Source organism: Misgurnus anguillicaudatus, chromosome 18 (assembly GCF_027580225.2).
Source record: "Misgurnus anguillicaudatus chromosome 18, ASM2758022v2, whole genome shotgun sequence".
In the NCBI taxonomy this organism is placed as follows: domain Eukaryota; kingdom Metazoa; phylum Chordata; class Actinopteri; order Cypriniformes; family Cobitidae; genus Misgurnus; species Misgurnus anguillicaudatus.
Window position 1 is genome coordinate 13,840,895 of NC_073354.2, and position 21,021 is coordinate 13,861,915.

Here is a 21,021-nt window from a genome sequence, read left to right on the forward strand (position 1 = left end):
AAGGCCCTTTCACACGTGATGCGGCAAGTGGTGGAATCAGGTGTTCATCATGGCGTGAACCTGCAGGCTCCTTAGTAAACCTACAAGACTTTTATGCTTGACCTGCTCTCCGTTGTTTAATTCTGTAAATGACAGAGAGCGACTCGTGAGTAATTGTTCTCAAAACCATCAAAAAGCAGCGATGAGAGGAAGTAGTTTGCCGAATAATTTGTCAAACACTCATCTCGTGAGAAGTAAATACGTGGATTTCTTCACATATAAACTGTTTAGGTGTCGACAACACATGAAAAAGTTTTTATGAAATTTTTATAAAACATCACTTTACTTGAATGGATGTTCATAAGGCTGACATGACACCTTCATAACCATGACATGACACGTGTCATGAATATGAAGAAGATTTTATGGACGTTTATGACAACTGCCATTAAGTGTCATTTGTTCAGTTATTTCATTTTTATTGCAAAGATGACATTGTTTGAGATGTCTTTGTTATGACAACTTGGCATTAACCCATACATCATAACTTGTCATGACAACTTGACATTAACCAAGACCACATAACTGACCACTTTTTACCAGTGATACAAATTGAATCTGTCATTAAAATGTCATTAAGTGTGAATACTCTGTTAAATAGTTTTATAACAGCATCATGAATATTCTTCACTTCATAATGTTTATTTGACCGAGTATTAATAATATTTGACATAGTATTAACACTTAATGCCATTTAAATCACAGTTTAATGTAATGTTAACCCACAAAGCTAGGTAGTTTCTTAAGTTTGATAATTATTGTTTATGATTTATAACAAGTTGTGTTGTATTGGTTTGTGTGTCAAGTTGTCATAACAAAGATATCTCAAACAATGTCATCCTTGCATTAAAAATTACATTATTGAGTAAATGACACTTAATGGCAGTCATCATAAATGTGCATAAAATCTTCTTCATGTTCATGACACATGTCATGTTATGATTTTGAAGGTGTCATGTCAGTCTTATGAACACCCCTTCAAGTAAAGTGTTACCAATTTTTTTCTAGTTTTTTATTTCCTACAGGGCAGGAGAAAGCAAGAGGTACGTAAAATAAAATGAAAGTTTTTTTAAGCAGTTGCACACATCTAAATGCTTTTTGGCATTCAGAAATAGACCCAGATAGATTTCAGCCTAATAGGGATACTTGCACAGAATCACCAATTTCACATGTATTTTCTGTATTTTCAAAATACAAAATACTGTATTTGTATTTAAATACATTTTTCCTCACAGTATTTTGTATTTGTATTTAAATACATTTTTCGACACAGTATTTTGTATTTGTATTTGAAATACATTTCCATGTATTTATGCCCATCTCTGCCTACACATAACAATCACTTACTTTCAATTTAAACTTTTTTTGTCATAAAACCTGGCAACTCAAAAGGAAGCGGCTGCAGACTGCGCAGCCACGGACGGAGTCTTGCATGCAAGTGGGCTAGTTGCCTACTTCTCAACTAGCTCTTGTCAAATTGTTAGGGAAGAAATTTTATGATTAACACAACATAAACTGTTATTGAGGGTTGATTGTTGTTGATACACAATATGAAATGAGTTAGCCTGCAGGGGTCTCCAACATTGTGAGCAAGGGCTACAACAATATGTATAAAACAATCTGGAGGGCTACTTTTTTATTTATTCTACTCAAAACTTTTTTGTTTTACTTACTGATTTTATTTTATTTTACTTTTTGATATGTTTTAGTATTGTTTAATATGTTAACATACGTAAACCAAGCCAAGTTAATATAAAACATATGTATGTAATAAATAAATATTACAATTGAGACTAATAGAATGTGCTGGCACCATGGAGACCCCTGGCCTAAACAAATCAATTATATAACGGTGGGATCCTGATGCCTCGCTCCCTTTAACACTGGAACAGCTGCTTTATAAGCATGCCTTGACGTTTACAGCGATGCAGCCGAAAATCAGCTGTGTTCAATGGGAGAGCGAAGCGGATCGCGCCGCATATAGGTCATAATAATTAGGGCGGGTTTACGTTGGCTCACGGTCGGCGATCATTCTAATGCCACCATCTTCCCGATGTCTTGCCTATTAGCTACCGATCTCCATAAGACATCTCACCGAGGCACTTTATGTCGGGCAAGTACATGCGCCCCAACGTCGGTAAGAGCTAAATTGCTGTCTGGGATGTAACCGTAGTCCAATTTCGGCGGGAACATCCCGTGGAATAGCGAATCAACCATTATAACGGATACGTTCACAACTTACAGAAAAACACAATTAATTGGCATCGTGCTTTTTGTCATACAACATTTTATGTGTGAATAAAATTATGTTACGCGTTTTAAACATTGACTTATTGACTTGATATTTCCTTACCTCGATGCACTCTCGATGATCACGCAGACAGCCGTTAAACTCTCCAGTATCGTGTAATCTCGCGAGATGTCCTCGCTTCTTTTTTGTCAGGATCAAACATTCCAAACTGACTTGTATGAATGAAACATATAAACGTCTTGATGTTATTTTATTATTAATGGAATTCTTCAAATTTATATTTAAAATGTTATATTTTAGACACTGTGATGAAAATATAATAATAATAATAAAAAACAATAATAGTTTATTTGCACGTGTTTATTACATTTTTAACTCTCCCCATTACAACTTTCAAGATGTTAAACATGAGTCGCATTGATTTACAATGAATAATAAATATACTTTTTCAGACATTGTTTTGACATAAATTTAACGTCAATTTGACATCTTATTTCCTGACATCAAATCAACATCAATTTAATGTCAATGATATTGACCTGAGATATACCCAGACAGCAATTTAGCTCTTACCGACGTTGGGGCGCATGTACTTGCCCGACATATAGTGCCTCGGTGAGATGTCTTATGGAGATCGGTAGCTAATAGGCAAGACATCGGGAAGATGGTGGCATTAGAATGATCGCCGACCGTGAGCCAACGTAAACCCGCCCTAATTATTATGACCTATATGCGGCGCGATCCGCTTCGCTCTCCCATTGAACACAGCTGATTTTCGGCTGCATCGCTGTAAACGTCAAGGCATGCTTATAAAGCAGCTGTTCCAGTGTTAAAGGGAGCGAGGCGTCAGGATCCCACCGTTATATAATTGATTTGTTTAGGCCAGGGGTCTCCATGGTGCCAGCACATTCTATTAGTCTCAATTGTAATATTTATTTATTACATACATATGTTTTATATTAACTTGGCTTGGTTTACGTATGTTAACATATTAAACAATACTAAAACATATCAAAAAGTAAAATAAAATAAAATCAGTAAGTAAAACAAAAAAGTTTTGAGTAGAATAAATAAAAAAGTAGCCCTCCAGATTGTTTTATACATATTGTTGTAGCCCTTGCTCACAATGTTGGAGACCCCTGCAGGCTAACTCATTTCATATTGTGTATCAACAACAATCAACCCTCAATAACAGTTTATGTTGTGTTAATCATAAAATTTCTTCCCTAACAACTTGACAAGAGCTAGTGGAGAAGTAGGCAACTAGCCCACTTGCATGCAAGACTCCGTCCGTGGCTGCGCAGTCTGCAACCGCTTCCTTTTGAGTTGCCAGGTTTTATGACAAAAAAAGTTTAAATTGAAAGTAAGTGATTGTTATGTGTAGGGTGTATTTCATACACAATATGACAACCTGGTAAATGTCAGTCTAACAGAAAAAAATGGATCAGTGAGTTTTCCAGGAGAAATAACAAAACAGAAGGGCATCTGGAAATTTTTTTTTACTTTGTTTTTGCAAAGGCAGTTTCATTTATTTTAACACTCCACAAATTACACTTTGGGGTGGTTTCCCGGACAGTGATTATCTTAAACCGGCACTAGGCCTTATATTAATTCTTAAATATAACTAGTTTTAAAAACATGTCATAATAAAAACATTAATTGTGTGCATTTTGAAGCATAACAAAAGACAATCAACTATTTTATGATATGTGAGTGATTGTTGTTTTCTGTTTGGACAGCTCTTACATTTATTTTAGTCTAGAACTAGTCTAATCCCTGTCCTTGAAACCGTCCCATAGCAAACTGCAACAAAAATAAGAAATTCCCTCCAGAATAAGTCATACTCCAGAATCAGTCCAATCAATTATTTCACTTAAGATGCTTGCTTGTCCCGCCTTTGCTGCCCCCATTACTGTCTCTGCTCAGACAGCCGCAGCCAGTTTCTCACAGTCATCTTTATATCAGCCTCAGTGGAACTTTGTAGGCAGGATTTCTTAACACAGCACCTAAAAAAATGTAATAATGTAATAAGCAACAGAAAAAAATAAGACAGCACAAAAGTCTATATATCTTCGTGGATGGTTTCTAAAAAGACAATTCAGAAAAGTCAGAGCATTTTGCAAAAAATAAAATCATGTTGTTTCAACACATTGTAGGACTTACTCAGGAGTACCTGATGAATAGGCTGTGATTTAAGGAGAGCACATCCCTTCATCACTGGGTGTGTCTTGCTGCCAATCATCTTGTGGCACTAGGAAATACAGAAAAAGTCCCGTTACACAAAGAACAGCATCACCCAGGTCCAACTAACAGAGCTAAACAAGTGACCCCACAGCAGTGGTTCTCAAACTTTTTCTGTCATTTTTGTCATTCCCCATTTTATGTAGGACTGTGCTGTGTGTGCGCTGTGTATTGTGTGTGTGTGCCTGTCTCAGTGTGTTCTTGATCTGCATGCTAAACAGCTTATGTTCAGGAGAGCCCAGCCCTTCATATTCATCTTCCTGCTGCCAATTAACGGTTGTCACTATGAAATGATAAAATTAGATTGTGAAACTGCTAAACAGTATGTAGGCTTTTTGCTCTCAAACTTTTCAAGTGCGCTTACAGCCACAAGTTTAAAGACCCAATAGACCCTTTTACTGTTTGTACACAATGGTGACGTGGCAACATATGCACGAGCAGTTTGGCAACGGAGATATGGGAAGAATCAGCAGTGAAGTAACACAGACAGAGAAAGTTATTTTAAAAAGTTGACTTATCAACTTTTTCAACACATCTACCAGATCCGTGTACTATAGTGGAGTGGATAGAAGACGTTAGCAGATGGCCAAATATAAAGTGGCCAGATACATATGAAGAGTTTGGTTCCAAAACCCAATAAATCCATTTTGACAAATTTTGTTAAAAACGTGTTTTCTATACCAAGAAAGTGACAAGATGAAAACCACTATTTTCTGTTACAAACTTTCACATAGCATCTTTAGGTTATAAAAACATAAAAAAATTCAAATCCATAACTTGATTTTCAAAGATTTATTATAAAAACAGATTATTTTTTCCACAAAATGCAATAAATTCATGACAAGTTTTTATTCAAAATGCTATAAATCTATTAAATCAATAGCCTTTATAAATAAGCCTTCATCTTTGCCATGTTATTCATTTAGTTGACTAGTGGTATACACCAATTAAAAATATAAACATTAATGGCATTAATCAAAACACTTACTTTGTGATATTAAGAACACTGTCATTGATGCGGTTATACTTGACGTCGTCGCTTAACGTTTTTCACAGCGATCAGCTGTAAAATGTTTTGGTCCTGCTCGATTTTCGTTGACTTTGAGTAAAATTATGGAAAGTTTTTAATAAGATCCGCTGGGGTCAATGTGTTATCATGACAGAAACTTGATGTTGTCGGCCCGGGCAAACAAGCACCCGTCTCCCGAGTGCCTCTTGCCTAAATTATTAGATGTTGATGGCTTACGTTTCTTTCCCGTCACAGAAAACCATCACAGGTTTATCAATGCTATTAAAGTATTATTTTGTTTTTGTTTGTTTGTTGATCACGAAGTACAAAGTAGATGAGGAAAACTAGTATTCCGTGTACTCAACGCGCCGCCATTGTTTGTTTACATTGCAATGGTGCGCTGCAAACTGTGGAGCGGATTTATGGCATTCTGTAGAAAAGGAGGAGTGGCGTTTATTGCATTTTGGGAAAAAAGGGAGAAAAGATGACAGAATAAAACGGCGTATATTGGATTTTGCTTAAAATTAAGAATTTACTTTTTAATATTGACCTGATATAATACTGATTCTGGCAGCAACTCATTTTTTTCAAAAATGGCGTTTATTTGGGACCAAACTCTTTATATATACGTATATTAGTATATTATATTAGTACAACCGAATGCAACAACCAGACATTTTGATGCTGGGAAACCGTTTTAATAAACTTTCTGAGTTGCTAACACGTTAGAACAACTGGCGAACAACAACACTTCCGTTGCCGAAATGCGCGCACAAACTATTTGATCACGTGGGCTGTAAAAGGGTCTATGCATCACATATTTAACGGAAACTTACATTCAGTACGAAGAAGGTCCTCATTCACTGATGTAATCACTTAAATGGAAAAAACACAAATGGCCCAGATCCAGCTTGATTTTAAAATCTGGCCCTAATTCATTTGCTATTGAATTATTCTGAAATGTATTGTTTTACTACCTCAGTATGATGTTCTGAGTAAAAGACGTGGAGGCTGCTGCAAAGCACACAGGCCTTCGTTATTATTCGGTGTCACTAGAAAATACAGAAAAACTAAATTATTGGAGTGAACAGTAAGTCAAGTTTATCACAATTAGATAAACTAATGTCAGTGGGCTGAGTAATTGCCACACATTTCTACACACACACACACGTGTCAGTGTTTTCATTGTCTGCGTTTTAAATGGCTTACAGTCAGGAAAGCCTTCAGTTCTCTGCGCCTCTTTCTGAATATTAACCGCAGTCTCTTGGAAAGACAGAAAACCTTGGTTTACTGATCACACTACTAATATAAACTCAAAAATCATATCTCTGGAACATCAAACTATGGTATGTGCTGTGGACCTGTGGAGTACATTGTGTCTGCTTGAATTTAGGGACCTGATGCATTTTACTATATAGGGTACACTTACCTTCACTCTACAATGATGTGGGATGGGCTGGAGGAGTTAAACAAGGGGTGGGAGGGTTAGCAAGCTTTCTTCTTACTGACACTTCAAGAAGATTAAAAAAGGTTACAACAGAAAGATGATCAAAAAGGCACATCAACCATAAGATTTGCACCTTAGATATCTACATCTGATATTCACTGTATGAGAAGTGCAGCATTATACACATAAAATGTCTTACTAGGCTTGCTCCTTTGATGGAAACTTGGGTGGGCTAGAGAAGGCTGCTTCCTTTTTGTCACTGTCATGGCCATTTAAAAACAAGGATTTAAATTCGAAAAATGTTTAAAAACAAATATTACAAATTCTTATAAGGCATAATTAAAGTATGATCATGTAATTAAAGGGAGAGTTCACACAAAAATGAAAATAATGTAATTAATGACTCACGAGTTTGGAACGACATGAGGGTAAGACCTCCGTTCATCTTCGAAACACAGTTTAAGATATTTTAGATTTAGTCAGAGCTTTCTGACCCTCCATTGAAAATCCATGCACAGCACACTGTCCAGGTACAGAGAGGAAACAAAAAAACATCATCAAAGCAGCCTCTTGACATCAGCGGGCCAGCTAAAATGTGTTGAAGCATCGAAAACTCATTTTGGTCCTAAAATAACAAAATTACGACATCATTCAGCATTGTCTTCTCTTCCGGTTCTGTTTTGAACGCGCACGAGACTAAAGTCACATGACTGCAGTGACGCAGCTGACGTACAACGTGGCTGATGTGTTATTAGGTGCGTCCCCGCTTTTTTTTGTGCGGCCGAGCTTCGTTTACAGTCTGAGGGAGACGAATGCTGTAAATGTGAAAAAAATTCACAAACATATCTGAGGATAACACGCCATCTGCGTCACAAGACTCTAGTCAGACACATGCGCTACACAATAGACATGGAAGAGAATGCTGAATAAATTTGTCATTTTTGGACCAAGATGTTTTTTGGATGCTTCAACACATTCTAACTGACCCATTGATGTCAAATGGCAACTTTGATTATGTTTTTTTATTATCTTTCTGGACATGGACAGTATACCGTGCATAGATTTTCAATGTAGGGTCAGAAAGCTCTCGGACTAAACATAAAACATCGGAGGTCTTACAAGTTTGGAACGACATGAGGGTGAGTCCTTAATGACATTATTTTTCATTTTTGGGTGAACTATCCCCTTAATTTTCTAATGGACATATGGAAACTTAAAGGAACACGCTGACTTTTTGGGATTTTAGCTCATTCACAGTAACCCCCAGAGTTAGATAAGTGCATACATACCCCCTCATCCCTGTGCGTGCCGTAACTCTGTCTGACGCACCCACCGCTAGCCTATCTGAGCATAAAGACTTGAAGTAAATGGCTCCAGCTAGCATGCTGCTCCCAATAAGTGACAAAATAACAGCAACATTTTCCTATTTATGTGTTGTGATTTGTTTAGTCACACCGTGTACAAACAACAAGGTCATGACACAGCCATCTTTTAACAGTATACATAATGGGAACTATATTCTCAGAAGGTGAAGCACTTGCTACTTGGGGGGAGTAACTGCACAACTCTGACCGAACTCTCTGCTCCTCACCGGGGTTTCTCAGGTGCTGCTAGCAAATCACTGCACCCAAGTAGCCGGGCTTTGCCTTCTGAGAATATAGTTCCCTGTATGTACATGATCAATAGATGGCTGTGTCTCACATGACCCTGCTATTCGTACACGCCGCGACCACACAAATCACAACACACAAACAGGAAAAAGTTGGCATTATTTTGTCACTTATTGGGAGCAGCATGCTAGCTGGAGCCATTTACTTCAAGTCATTGTGCAAAGCTAAGCTAGCGGTGGGTGCATCAGACAGAGTCACGGCACGCACAGAGATGAAAGGAGTATGCATGCACCCATCCAACCATGGGGATACAGTGAATAAGATAAAAAATAAGCCTTTAAGGTCAAAATAGTTAATTCAACTTGCCAACTGTTATGTTGTTTCCAGCCATAGGTAGGAGGGAAGGGGGAGGAGGGTTTTTTGGAAGGTTTGTTGTGCGTTTTCTTCTTTTTCGCCTGTGATGTTTGTGGTGCATTTTGGGTGTCTGATGAAGGGCACGATGCAGGGGATGATGGTGGTGATGGTGATCTAAGTCAGGATGGTCTGTAAATGAAAAGTTTTTACAAAGATTAGTTTTCATATTGATCACATGGAACATAGAAAGTACAATGAGTAACATCAGAACAACATAGCCCCCCACTCTCACTTGTCTCATGTAGTATTCAACAAGAGTATTGTTTTCATCCTTTAGATGGGTTGGGTGATGTCCTCTTGAAAAAACTTTGGAGTATTTTGTATGAGTCTTTATAGACCCTTTTACTCTTTGTACACAATGATGATGTGGCAACGTAGGTGCACGCAGTTTGGCAATGGAAGTATGGTAAGAATCAGCAGTGAAGTAACACAGACAAAGTTATTTTAAAAAGTTGACTTATCAACTTTTTCAACACATCTACCAGATCCGTGTACTATAGTGGAGTGGATAGAAGACATTAGCAGATGGCCAAATATAAAGTGGCCAGATACATATATACGTATATTAGTATATTATATTAGTGCAACCAAACGCAACAACCAGACATTTTGATGCTGGGAAACCGTTTTAATAAACTTTCTGAGTTGCTAACAGGTTAGAGAACCACTGGGGAACAACAACACTTCCGTGGCCGAAATGCGCGCGCAAGCTATTTGATCACGTGGGCTGTAAAAGGTTCTGGAGGCCACCAAGCCATGCCTTCATCGTATTTACCTGAGTGAAAAAAACAGAAAAGACATTTTATTTTGCTTAAATTACAAAGGTTAAATAAAGGCTCTATTTTATGAATAGGTGTGTGTCCAAAAACACTTACTTCCTATCACTTTATTACGTAATAACCACTTTGTCTGACTGTCTACAGTGGCTGTGCACTAAACTAGCTCTTTGATTGACAGGTCTACTTTTAACGTTACCATAAAAACCTTTAATTTTAAGCATGTCACTTAGACAAAATCATTAAAAATGCATTTAGAGTGTAAGGGGTCCATATTATAAAATGACAGATGTCATTTTTGTGTAGACAAAAGACAGTCCGTCAATTTATTACCGTTTACCTAACTGTTTACCGAACGATCCCCTCACGTCAAAAATACTGTCTAAAACAACTCACTGAAAAATATTTAATACGCGAACATATTAATAACTAACCAGGGGTGCGTTTCCCAAAACCATGTTGCTTATTTTCCATTGCCAACCAACTAGTTGCTAACACAACAGGTTAGCAACTATGGTTTTGGGAAACGCACCCCAAGTCAACAGTTATAACAACAAACCAAGTCTAAACACATGTAACGTTGCCTCCGACGCCAATTTCTGTCATCCGTTTATCGAAAACATTTCCACAATCAAATTTAATCAACATACCTTCGCGCTTACACTGCCGGCTTGATGTGGACCAACAACTGCGTAGATCTAGTGAAGAAAAAAAGAGGCGCGGTCGGCATAAAGGTTGCTCGCGGTTCCTCTGCCGATCTCCGGCTGCAGACTCATCGCGCCGATCGTTTACCCACCTACTTTTATTCTGTGTGCAGGGGAAAAACCCCAACCGACACTTTGCCGCTGGTGCCCTCCAATTGCCGACGTCGGTAAGACTGAACGTGCTGTCTGGGATAGGGACCACAAAAAACATGTCAGTTTGATACCTTTGTTGGGTCTCTTTACAACCAGAAGGAAATAATTACAAAATATAATGAAAATATGCATATTCATGCACGTCATACATGGTGGTCAAAATCTTGACTATTTGTTGATGTCAAATTGACGTCAAGGTGCCCGCTGGGTATACATAACAGGGGCGCGAGTCTGTTACGTCCTGAAAATGATACAGGAAAATACATTTTCATTCATACAAAGAAAGAACGAAATCAGTTATAGCTGATAGTTCTTTTTCATTCACACAATGCAAAAACACATTTGATTTGTAACTGGTTTGCTCAGAAAATAATGTTTAAATCTGCCCGCGCGTTCTCCGCCATTATATGTAGCGAATTTGCGGGAGGAGGGAAATAACGTTATTTGAAACACTATGAACCTCCGACCGAAGCACTACGGGGATTCCCAAGGGAATCTTAGATTTTAGCTCAAAGGGAATATTATGTATAATTAACTGTAATTAATTATACAAGTTTATCAGGCTTTACCTGGCGTAGCAGAATTAATAATAACAATTAATTAATATGTTCGTCCACCGAAGACATATATCCATAATCGTATATTAACGTCTAAGAAATGTTAATTTCATGGCCTTTAAAATTAACCTTCTCACTGATATACAGTGCTACTCGCAGCGTGTAGCTGGATCAAAAGGCAGAATTAGTGACTTTACTTTCATGAGCATTGAACACAGAAACAATTCAATTGTGAAAATGCAAACCGGTTTATTAACTATAAAATGAAGTACACATAACGACTAACTAAACATACACACATACAATAACATAAAACATAGATGAGAAAGTAAAGATTGAAAGAGCTAGAGAGAGAGAGTAAAAGATTGGCAAAGCACTATTGCTTAACATCTGCACAAACCATCGGAAAATCTCTAAGTAGCGCCTTAATTTTATAAGGGGTAAAGCTTAAACATCAGCGAGTAAAACAAGTTTATACTTGCATTTGGCTCTTTGTGTTTTCGTTGCGAAGTTTCTGCTGCACGCGGTGCGAGCAAGGAGAGAGAGAGAGAGAAAGTCCAGGTGCGTCCGTGTAAGATGAAGGAGTCCGTTAAGTTGTTTCGTAGGGCGGATTGGTCCGCGTGGTTTTCCGAACTCTAGCGCAAAGTGCAAGCCAGGAAGACTGTCCCGAAGAAAGACAGGGCTCAGAGAAAAGATGATAAATCCAAGGGACTCTGGTTGAGTCTCAGCGAGTTTCCAAACTGCGCTGACGGGTTACCTGGGTAACCGGGCGACTGGGCGCTCATGAGTGAACTAAGCCACTGACTGAGATACTGAGTGAATCAGCGATTGAGAGATTGAGCGAACTGAGCAAATGAGCCATGATGGCTTGGGCGATAGGCCGTTTTGACCTTTCACACGCCCAGCCCATTTTGGGTGTCCGACCAATGTGTGAAGTGTTCGGTCGCGCGGGGAAACAAGCCTTTGTTCTTTCAGACCTCACATTTGCGTAATTGCATAATGATAAAACTTTGTTTCCATAACTCTTCGAATCGATACTAAATGACATTGATGCGGCTTATGGTAATATGATACATAGAAATGATTGGGAAATAAAGAGTAGATTAATTTGATACTAGACAAGACATGGGTTTAAGATCACGTTGAATAATAATTTCATACCTAAGATATGAACCATGCTACAGTGAACAAAATCTAACTAAAGTGTTAACACACAGTTACATCACACATACATGATCATGCAGTAAAGGGATATAACATATATATACATTTAAACAGCTCCTTGTGATCTTTGAATGTGGTTTCATCACAGACATACAGTCTGCGCCCCCTGTTGTGTCTCTGGCGATATTCGTTTGAACGGCTCTGATGGAATTCCTTTGAACGTCCTTTTACGACGGCATTTGTTTTAATTGTTGCCCACTTTACAGCCTTGATAGGTGATAGAGGAGACAGGGTTATCTAAAGTCACAATTTTAGGGCTGTTTACGATCCAGACGCCAAATGGCCTCAATCTGACTCCGAGCCATCTGTTACAGCCTTGTCTCCATAGTTACCTGTGATTGTGCTTAAATGCATGAAGAACCCAACACCTATGGGAATATAAACATTATTAGATAAGGGAGATCATTTGGAGTCTTATTGCATGTTATATAGCCTTTACTTGTAAAGGGCAAAGGAAAATTGTTTCCTTATAATACACATGAATCAATAAACAGTTTTTATCATACAGACCAAAGTGCCACATCACAACATCATAAAAAAACACACCGTTGCGACTATAAAGCCAAGCAGTATGTGATGCAAAAAGTTATGATAGGAGTTATCAGTGCAGAGTTATGAATTCAGCTTTTTGTTGTGTTATTGTAAACAGAAAGAATCTAGCATTTTAATTCTTAGTGGATATTTTCAGAAGAGGTGTTCATACCTTGACATTGGCCCAGATTGGAGAAGTCTGTCTTCGGACCGCCCTCTGCTGTTTGTACTCGAGCCCATCTGGCATTCCCACCCTCACCTTGGATCATACCACAGATGTTCGGCTGTTCGAAATGACAAGAGTCCAAAAAAGTTGAGGATGAACCTGGAAAAAATTGAAAGAGTAATTTTATATTATTATTTAATAATATTTGTAATTTTATAAATATTAATGCAGAATTATTAAATCATAGGTCAGCATCAAGTAGTCGTCTGTAGAAACTGGAGTCGTAAACTTACTGCAGTTATACATCCTGTTGAGCTTGAGCAGGTCGTTGTCACTGAACTCCATGCGCTGGCCGATCACATCTATAAACTCTGGGATCTTGGTAACAATAGTTGGCGCCGTGTCTTTGTTGAAGGATGTCTTACTGTAGTGCATGACAGAACTGTAGTCGTACGGGACACCAAGACCAGTTGACACCGTGTCATCATATAAATTAAAGTTGTGCTCTTTGCCTACATAATAAACAGACAATAAATTATATTGTTGTCTTGGAAAACATCATTTATAAAAAAAGGTTTGAAGAGTTTAGCTAGATAAACAAATTTGTGGGATAAATAAAAACGCAACCTTCTTCAATCTGATCCCAGACTATGATAACATAATCATCTCTGTCATATCTGGATTGCTCATGCCAGAAACCCAAAGCGTGTAGAAATTCATGCTCTACTGTTCCCAATCGATCACAGTTCGAACCAATCGACAGATCCTGTTTCCCAACGTGACGATTTCCCACCGAAGAATAACATCTAATGGAATAGAAAAACATCCTGGATGTCAGTTTTTGTTTGAAAAACAACTTTGCAAAGGACGGTGCTACATACACAGTAAAAAATTATATCATACGCTGTAAAACCTAAAAGTTAACTCAACTCAAACCATTTAAGTAAACCGGCTACATTAGTTTTAAAACACATACATTTGAGTACTGTGAACTTAAACAAATGGAATCATATGCAGTTATGCACTTATATTTAAGTTCACACTGCTTAAATATAATTGCATAATTGCACATGACTCAAGTTCACAGTACTTAAATTTATGTGTTTTAAAACTTAAATGGCCTAATGCAACCGGTTTACTTAAATGAAACATATATTTTATGTTACTTTAACTTAATAAATTAAGTTAAACAATTTCTAAGTTATGTCAAATTATCTCAAGTCAAAACTTTAAAAAAGTACAGTACGTAGGCCGATACAGTCTGGATAAGACTAACCAATTTCTAGCTAAAATAAACTTGAATTTGGTTGCATGCCATTTTTGGCAAAATAACTTTTAAAATATCTTTTATTGCCAAAATATAATTTGCTATTTTATCTGTCGATACAGATAATGGGACGATACATTGGAGCATCTCTAAATTAAATGTAAATTATTCCATGTGACAGTATAAGATGCAGATAGTAATGTTTTCAATGTGTTTTGGGTGTCTGTTTTCTCACCCGCTGCCTTTAAAAACAAAAATGTAGTTTGGTTCTCCACTCCAGGGCTTGAAGTCAATGCAGGTCTTGAGTCTGTATCGCTCAAATGCTTCTAGTATCACACCTTTGGCATTAATTTCTGACACAGGTTAAGCAAAAGTTAATATTTATACACTGTAAAAATAATACGCTGGATTTACTTAAAAATATAGTGCATCATTTTTGCATCCACTTTTTCAATTGCATAAATTGCTTAAAATTCCATATGAAACTTACTTTAAAAAAATGATTTTTTTCAGTGTAAGAAAATAAATATTTCAATGAAATTAAAGTGAATCTGTTTTTTAAGATTTTACCCACCAAGACTGTTATCCAAGACGTATGGCACAGTGGTAGGCCAGCGATACTTTTCATCCAAAATACCATTTCTTCCCTCGGCCTGTGAACCATAAACACAACAGAACAACACTTTCACACAATATTTAAATGTTTTCTATAATTATAATTAATAATATGATAATATAATTAATCAATGCGATTTTCTCGCAAAATGCAACTACATGCTGAAATACTGTTTAAGTGAAGTACATAATACTGACCTCATCAATGACCAAATCTCCCTCAAGCAAGTTAAGCCCTGCCTCTGTAGATGACACCAATAGTTTAGTAATAGTGATTTTACAATGTTGTAGATTTAACACTTATGTTTGCACAAACCTTCATTTATGTCAAATATATCCTGGTCTTTTCCATTATCCACATCAATTTCAGTATCACCTGCAAATAAGATCAGAATGTAGAGAATAAAATATAAAATCCCAAGCAAGTTAAGCCCTGCCTCTGTGGATAATACCAATTGTGCTTTTACAATATTTGAAACTAATGTTTGCACAAACCTTCATTTATGTCCAATATGTAGTGGTCTTTTACATCATCTAAATCAATTTCAGTAGGCCTATCATCTGCAAATAAGATCAGAATGTAGAGCATAAAATATAAAATTATTTTTTGAAATCATGGCTGATCATTGTGCAGATGTTTAATTAAAATAAATGTATGGGAGTTTACCTGTGAGATAGGATGTTGGCTTCAAAAAGAAAATATAAAACATAAATATACACAACTATAATGTCAATTTATTTTTAAGGATATTTTTACAGAGAAACAAGACCAAAATACTGATACAGAAAATCGGGGAGTACAAGAAACTTCTTACAGAACTCACCAAACACAGACTTGCCGTACATAAACACAGAAAGAGAAAAGTCTGAAGAGAGGCCATGTCACCATTAGTCTCTGCTCACCTTAAAACTTCAGTGCACTTTTGTGTAATAACCAATTTATAGAACAGAATAGCTTAGTTTGCACTGATATGAGACACAAGCAGCTGATACGATATGATTTATTGTACTGATAGTCATTATGATTATAGTAAATGATGAGTAATCAATAACAGAATACTTAAATGTTGAAGTAATGCATTGTTTTTCACAAATACACACTATTCATTTCAGGAAATGTTTTTAGCTTAATAGTGATTAAAAGGACATTTAAAATAAAGTATTCAAATTTTATTGCACATACAGCCTTCATAGTTGATGCAGCTTTATTGCATATTTTTTTGCATATAGTCAAACATGTTTTGATTTAAAAAACAACTTCACATATGAATTTGAAAGCAAACAGATCTAAAAAGCATTTCAGCTCCTTTAATCCCAAAACATTTTGAGTTCGAAAGCATTTACGGAGACATTTATGCAAAATATCTTAAAAATATATATAATATAGCATTAATTAATTCAAGTGGAAAAAATATCCTATATAGATAATAAATCTATATCTTAATACAAAGTGCATAGTGCAAATAGTTTTCAGCAAATGGATTCTCTGAAGAATTGATTATGCAGAATACAGTTTAAATGAATCAACACCTGAGATGCATGAAATAAGTTGGAGGAGAGATGCTATATTGACCAGTTAATCTGAATGTATTTACTGTACACACCAACATGTAATAACAATTAATGCATGTTTTTGAGCAATAATCCAGTTCACAATAAGCTTTTTATTGGGTTAAATGTTGTCTAAAACACATTTTATAGTAGCCTAAATGAGGCTCAGTTGTTTTTGGCAAATGATGCCATGATGGCACACTGAATGTTGATCTCATCACTCTGGTGAATGTTCTGTCGAATACAGAAATAAAGCATTGAAGTTAAACCATTGGCAGCATGTGCAGAGAAAACAAAATTGTGTTATTTATGTATGTGTATACGTAACTTACAGTTATATCCTCAGTGTTGAAGCAGTGACGCAGGTTGAGGTGGCCAATGAAATTGCGGCTATAGTACTGAGGGTCACCGTGGGGCAAAGCCACACACACAGGACAAACCTACAGTAGAGGGCGCCAGAGGGCAGAAAAAAGCTTTTAGTTTTCAGTCAAGCAACAAAAAATTCAACATTTTGATCAGCATTAAGCAAAGATTTACTTATTTATTAAGTGGATCACTATTAGTCATATTCATTAACAAATTAAATAAGTTTAACTAATGAAGTTTAGGTGCAGTTTGACACATTGGGTATTAGAAAGATTTGTAAATGAATCCTGACTGACCACACTTCTGATGTCATGAGCATGTACAGCATTGCAGTGATCACGTAGATTCAATTCATCCAACCCACTAATCGGACAGTAGGGACATGCAAAAGTCCTCACGTTGGGGCTGAAGAAACAATAAAAACAATAAAAGAAGAAATATCAATTTTAGCCTATATGTCCACTTTTTTGTATTTTTGTAATTTACAGTAATAATACATCTGTGAGTTAATATAATGGAAAATAATATGTTCTAAATAATTTTCTTCTGTTTTAACAATTTAGACATAACTTCAAATGTCATTGTTTCTTGCATGTCTTGTGAAGAAATATCATATGACAGTCAGTGTCAGTCATAAGATGCACAGTTATTGACTTAATGCGCAAATGCAGCATGTTTGCTTTAGTTTCAGTTCAAAAGTTTAAATATTAAAGCAATACTTTACCTCAAAAATGCCCATTACCATCAAGCCTCAGTGTATATGTATTTTAGCCGAGTACTATTAGTATTAAATAATATCCTGGCTATTTTTTTTAGGGTTACCCTAACAGCATTGGATAAGACCCCATTTTTGAAAGCTCCAAAAAGCACATGGGTTTATTGTGAATGTGCATATAAAGTTTGAAATCTTTTCCTTAACTCATTCACCGCCATTGACGAGTTATCTCGTCAATTATGAGTTAATATTTAACTAATAAATATGCCTTTCTGGACGAATTTCAAAGTGAAAGTGTAATACCGCCAAACCGAATTTATAAAAAACCAAAGTAAAAAAGGTTTAATGATTTATTTTAACTGCCTTTATGTTTGATAGTCATTCTGAGTCTGATCTCTAACATAAATTCCTTTACAAAAACGCATTTTTTTCAGCTTTTTGCTCAAAATTTTGTATTTTTGAAGAGAAATATCCATATTTCAGTGGTTAAATTAAGTGAAAAAAGTAAATATATAATGAAACGTTTTTTCCCCATTTTGTTTGTTTGTTTGTTTGTTTGAAAGCAGAGGGTGTGTTCTTTAATTTGATATAATTTGTATGTTTATATATTTATAGAAGATAATTTCCTGCAATGAATTTTGTGAAAATTTTGTTCAAATTACAAAAATGCAGGTGGGCAACTTTTCTCAAAAAGGCTGCCGGTGAATGAGTTAAGAACTCCATCACTTCACTTGGGAAGACCTTTTTTAAAAAACCTTATGGATTAGTTTATAATGGATGGATGCACTTTTTTCAAACCTTAAAAAAATGGGGCTCTATCCAATGACATTATAAAGTTGAAAAGAGTCAGGATATTTTTTAATATAACTTCGACTGTGTTTAGCTGAAAAAAAGTCATATACATAAATAGCACGGCTTGAGGGTGAGTAAATGTGGGCTAATTTGCATTTTTGGGTGAACTATTACTTTAATTGATTTTCACATATACACATTTAACTTTAAGGGACAGTTTCCCAAACAGGGTTTAGATCAATCCAGGACTAGGCCATATTTTAGGACATTTAAGTAGTTTATACAAACATACCTTACAAAAAACAATACCGGTGTACATCTTGGTACAGAACAGTGGCATTGATATATGTTTAGATATGTCAGGACAAGTTGTTTTTAAATCAAAGCAGCTCAAGCATCCATTTTAGTCTGGGACTAAGATATGCCCTGTCCGGGAAACAGCCCCTAACAGACTTAACCCATTAGAGTTATTTGGATGACCTGATGGCTTTTATGAAGAATGTAATGTAGTGTTTTGGACGTTCAACATGTTCTGTGGTCCTATGTATGCACTGAAAAAAGTTGGTTCAACTTAAAAAAGTAAGTTACCGTTGCCTTAAATGTTTTTGTTAATCCAACTTAAAAATATTAGTTGACCCAACAATTTTTACAATGATAACAATTGTATAATAATAATTGATATTTTTAACTTGAATTAACTCAAAATATTAAGGCAACCAGGTAACTTACTTTTTTAAGTTAAACCAAATCTTTTTTTACAGTGTGGACATACTGTATTGGCATATTTGTATAAAAATCTTTATTTGAGGTCAGGTGTAGAAAGGAAGTGATATTTTTTATTTTGGGGGGGGGTAAGCTACTCCTTTAACAGGGAAGCACCTACACCATGCTTAATGGGGAAGAAATGTTTATGTAAAATGATAGTGCTGAATTGACTGAGCCGCCCCAGGTCAGGTGTATATCAGTGTGTGTTTGTTAGTGCGACAGGATAGTTACCCCTGAGGTTGTTGCTGTTGCTGAATTCTCATTAGATGGATTTCAGTTTGCCAGGGCCTGTGAATAAAACATTACCTTGTAAATCCAGACAGGAGTTATTCAAACAATACTGCGTAGTGATCAGTATCCTTTAAACTCACCATTCATCCAACTCAGCCTCTAAATTTTCCGGTGCTGGGTTGGGGTTTATTCGTGCCACTGCAGGTGGTATGGCTCTAATGGCACCTGAAGGTGCAGCTTGGATTCGTGGCACGGGCAGGGCAAAAATAGGTGCAGTAAAACGTGAAAGGGGAGGAGCTTGACTTTGTGGGGCAGGTGCCAAGGCATTCCAATTGGGCAGACTGCCTTGATTGGCAGTGTTTGTATACTCCAACTGAGCAGCATGAAGTTGTTGAAGGCGGTGTTGGCGTATTAAAAAAAGTCAATGCATTAGTGTGACTGAAAGAGCAATTCACAGAAAAACATTCTAGGCATGCAGTATGCTCGATATAACTTCATTGTTGATGTTTGGCGGAGACTTACTTTAGTATGCTTGAGCTAACAGGTCTAACTGGATGGAATGTTGAAGAATTCCCAAACAGGTTGTAGCGCCGATTCCTCCGTCTATCAGTAGAAGGGCGCTGAAATAAAGAAACAAGAGTAGTGCATTTGATCTTTGATCAACCACCATATAAAAGGATAATAGGATATGTAAGGATTATTCCCTTACCAATGGATTTACTTGGTTTATTTGGCCTCTGCAGTGTGGACAGTGAGCTCTATGTCGAAGAGATTGATCTAAACATGTCTGACAAATTCTAAAAGTACAATAAGAGAAAAATACATATTTTATTATCATGTTAACAATCTTGCTGACAAGATGACAACAATGGCGGATTACACATAATGGAATTTCCCTATACAGATATACTTTCACTTTTGCTGACAGGAACTGCTTGTGTTTATAGAAAGTATAGGCTAGTCAGTGGAGAAGAGTAAGTTTAAAACAAAGATGGTAACAAACAGAATACTGTATGTGCATATGAAATAAAAATGAAAGCTCTTATTCTGGATAAAATTATTGAGTCATATCACTTATGATCAGGCATTAAATAAACAGAGAGATTTCACAAGTGTTAAACATTATGAAGCTGTCTTTGTTTTCACTCATGTCTGTTTGTAAAGCATTTACATATGCTCTTTATAAAAAATAAAGCTTCCTAAAACGTTTCACAAGGAATCATTAACATCCACATAAACTTTGTTGCTCAAAAGTTAGTGGAAAAAGATAGAAATGGTTCTTTAAGAACCAAAAATGGTTCTTCAATAGCATCGCTGCTGAGAACCCTTAAGCACATTTTACTTTCAAGAATGTAAAACTAAAAATGACCACTTACACTTTTCCGCAGCAGGCTGTAGGCTGAGACGGATTTGTTATTGTGTCCATACACACAGGACACTCTTCTTCTGAAGTGGACATCTCTTAATCTTCTGCTTTCTAACACGTGAACTGCTACTTGAGTCGTTTCTGCCTACTGTCTCTTTACTTTCAGATCTTTACTTTCATCTTAATATGTACCACTTCCTGATGTACTCTTTACATGGTACTTTCCTCCCG

General features: G+C 36.4%; 2 protein-coding genes and 2 long non-coding RNA genes across 8 annotated transcripts in view; 1 reads left to right on the forward strand and 3 right to left on the reverse strand.

Moving 5' to 3' along the window:
* The window catches only part of LOC141350556 (uncharacterized), a 40,506-nt gene extending 26,846 nt beyond the window's left edge, over positions 1 to 13,660 (forward strand). The window contains exon 2 of the long non-coding RNA XR_012358615.1: positions 13,114 to 13,660. This is a non-coding gene — a long non-coding RNA (uncharacterized lncRNA). The remainder of the gene's footprint in view (positions 1 to 13,113) is intronic.
* Positions 1 to 19,847, reverse strand: part of mep1ba (meprin A subunit beta a) — a 107,598-nt gene extending 87,751 nt beyond the window's left edge. Inside the window, exons 1-15 of one of the 5 annotated variants that reach the window (XM_073855900.1) lie at positions 19,565 to 19,847; positions 19,425 to 19,481; positions 17,218 to 17,326; positions 16,888 to 16,995; positions 15,829 to 16,789; positions 15,672 to 15,690; positions 15,500 to 15,565; positions 15,321 to 15,380; positions 15,203 to 15,246; positions 14,964 to 15,042; positions 14,625 to 14,742; positions 13,750 to 13,928; positions 13,416 to 13,634; positions 13,129 to 13,281; positions 12,741 to 12,793 (exon numbers count right to left, since the gene is read on the reverse strand). In XM_073855900.1, coding sequence (XP_073712001.1) covers positions 12,741 to 12,793; positions 13,129 to 13,281; positions 13,416 to 13,634; positions 13,750 to 13,928; positions 14,625 to 14,742; positions 14,964 to 15,042; positions 15,203 to 15,246; positions 15,321 to 15,380; positions 15,500 to 15,565; positions 15,672 to 15,690; positions 15,829 to 15,885 — 1,047 coding nt within the window. In that variant the 5' untranslated portion in view covers positions 15,886 to 16,789; positions 16,888 to 16,995; positions 17,218 to 17,326; positions 19,425 to 19,481; positions 19,565 to 19,847. The remainder of the gene's footprint in view (positions 1 to 12,740; positions 12,794 to 13,128; positions 13,282 to 13,415; positions 13,635 to 13,749; positions 13,929 to 14,624; positions 14,743 to 14,963; positions 15,043 to 15,202; positions 15,247 to 15,320; positions 15,381 to 15,499; positions 15,566 to 15,671; positions 15,691 to 15,828; positions 16,790 to 16,887; positions 16,996 to 17,217; positions 17,327 to 19,424; positions 19,482 to 19,564) is intronic. The other 4 variants (XM_073855890.1, XM_073855889.1, XM_073855891.1 and 1 more) reach the window with 4 other exon arrangements.
* Positions 4,026 to 6,514, reverse strand: LOC129441481 (uncharacterized). Its single transcript, XR_012358614.1, has 3 exons — positions 6,377 to 6,514; positions 4,454 to 4,541; positions 4,026 to 4,296 (listed from the first exon to the last, which is right to left on the reverse strand). It is a non-coding gene; the product is annotated as an uncharacterized lncRNA (long non-coding RNA).
* LOC129422048 (uncharacterized) lies at positions 6,519 to 10,846 on the reverse strand. The gene is made up of 5 exons (XM_073855438.1): positions 10,438 to 10,846; positions 8,964 to 9,140; positions 7,187 to 7,246; positions 6,750 to 6,803; positions 6,519 to 6,592 (listed from the first exon to the last, which is right to left on the reverse strand). Exons 1-5 carry the CDS (start codon positions 10,700 to 10,702, stop codon positions 6,519 to 6,521), a joined length of 630 nt encoding a protein of 209 aa, XP_073711539.1. The 5' UTR covers positions 10,703 to 10,846.
* Positions 19,848 to 21,021: the final 1,174 nt, after the last annotated feature.

Bases quoted from the DNA above. Each gene is read 5' to 3' on its own strand.
- LOC129422048 (XM_073855438.1), bottom strand. From the start codon at position 10,702: ATGTTTTTTGTGGTCCCTATCCCAGACAGCACGTTCAGTCTTACCGAC. The intron at 7,247-8,963 runs GCAAGTTGAATT...TGGCCATGACAG, and splicing joins TGGAAACAACATAACAGTTG to TGACAAAAAGGAAGCAGCCT. The intron at 6,593-6,749 runs GTAAGCCATTTA...TGTATTTTCTAG, and splicing joins AACTGAAGGCTTTCCTGACT to TGACACCGAATAATAACGAA.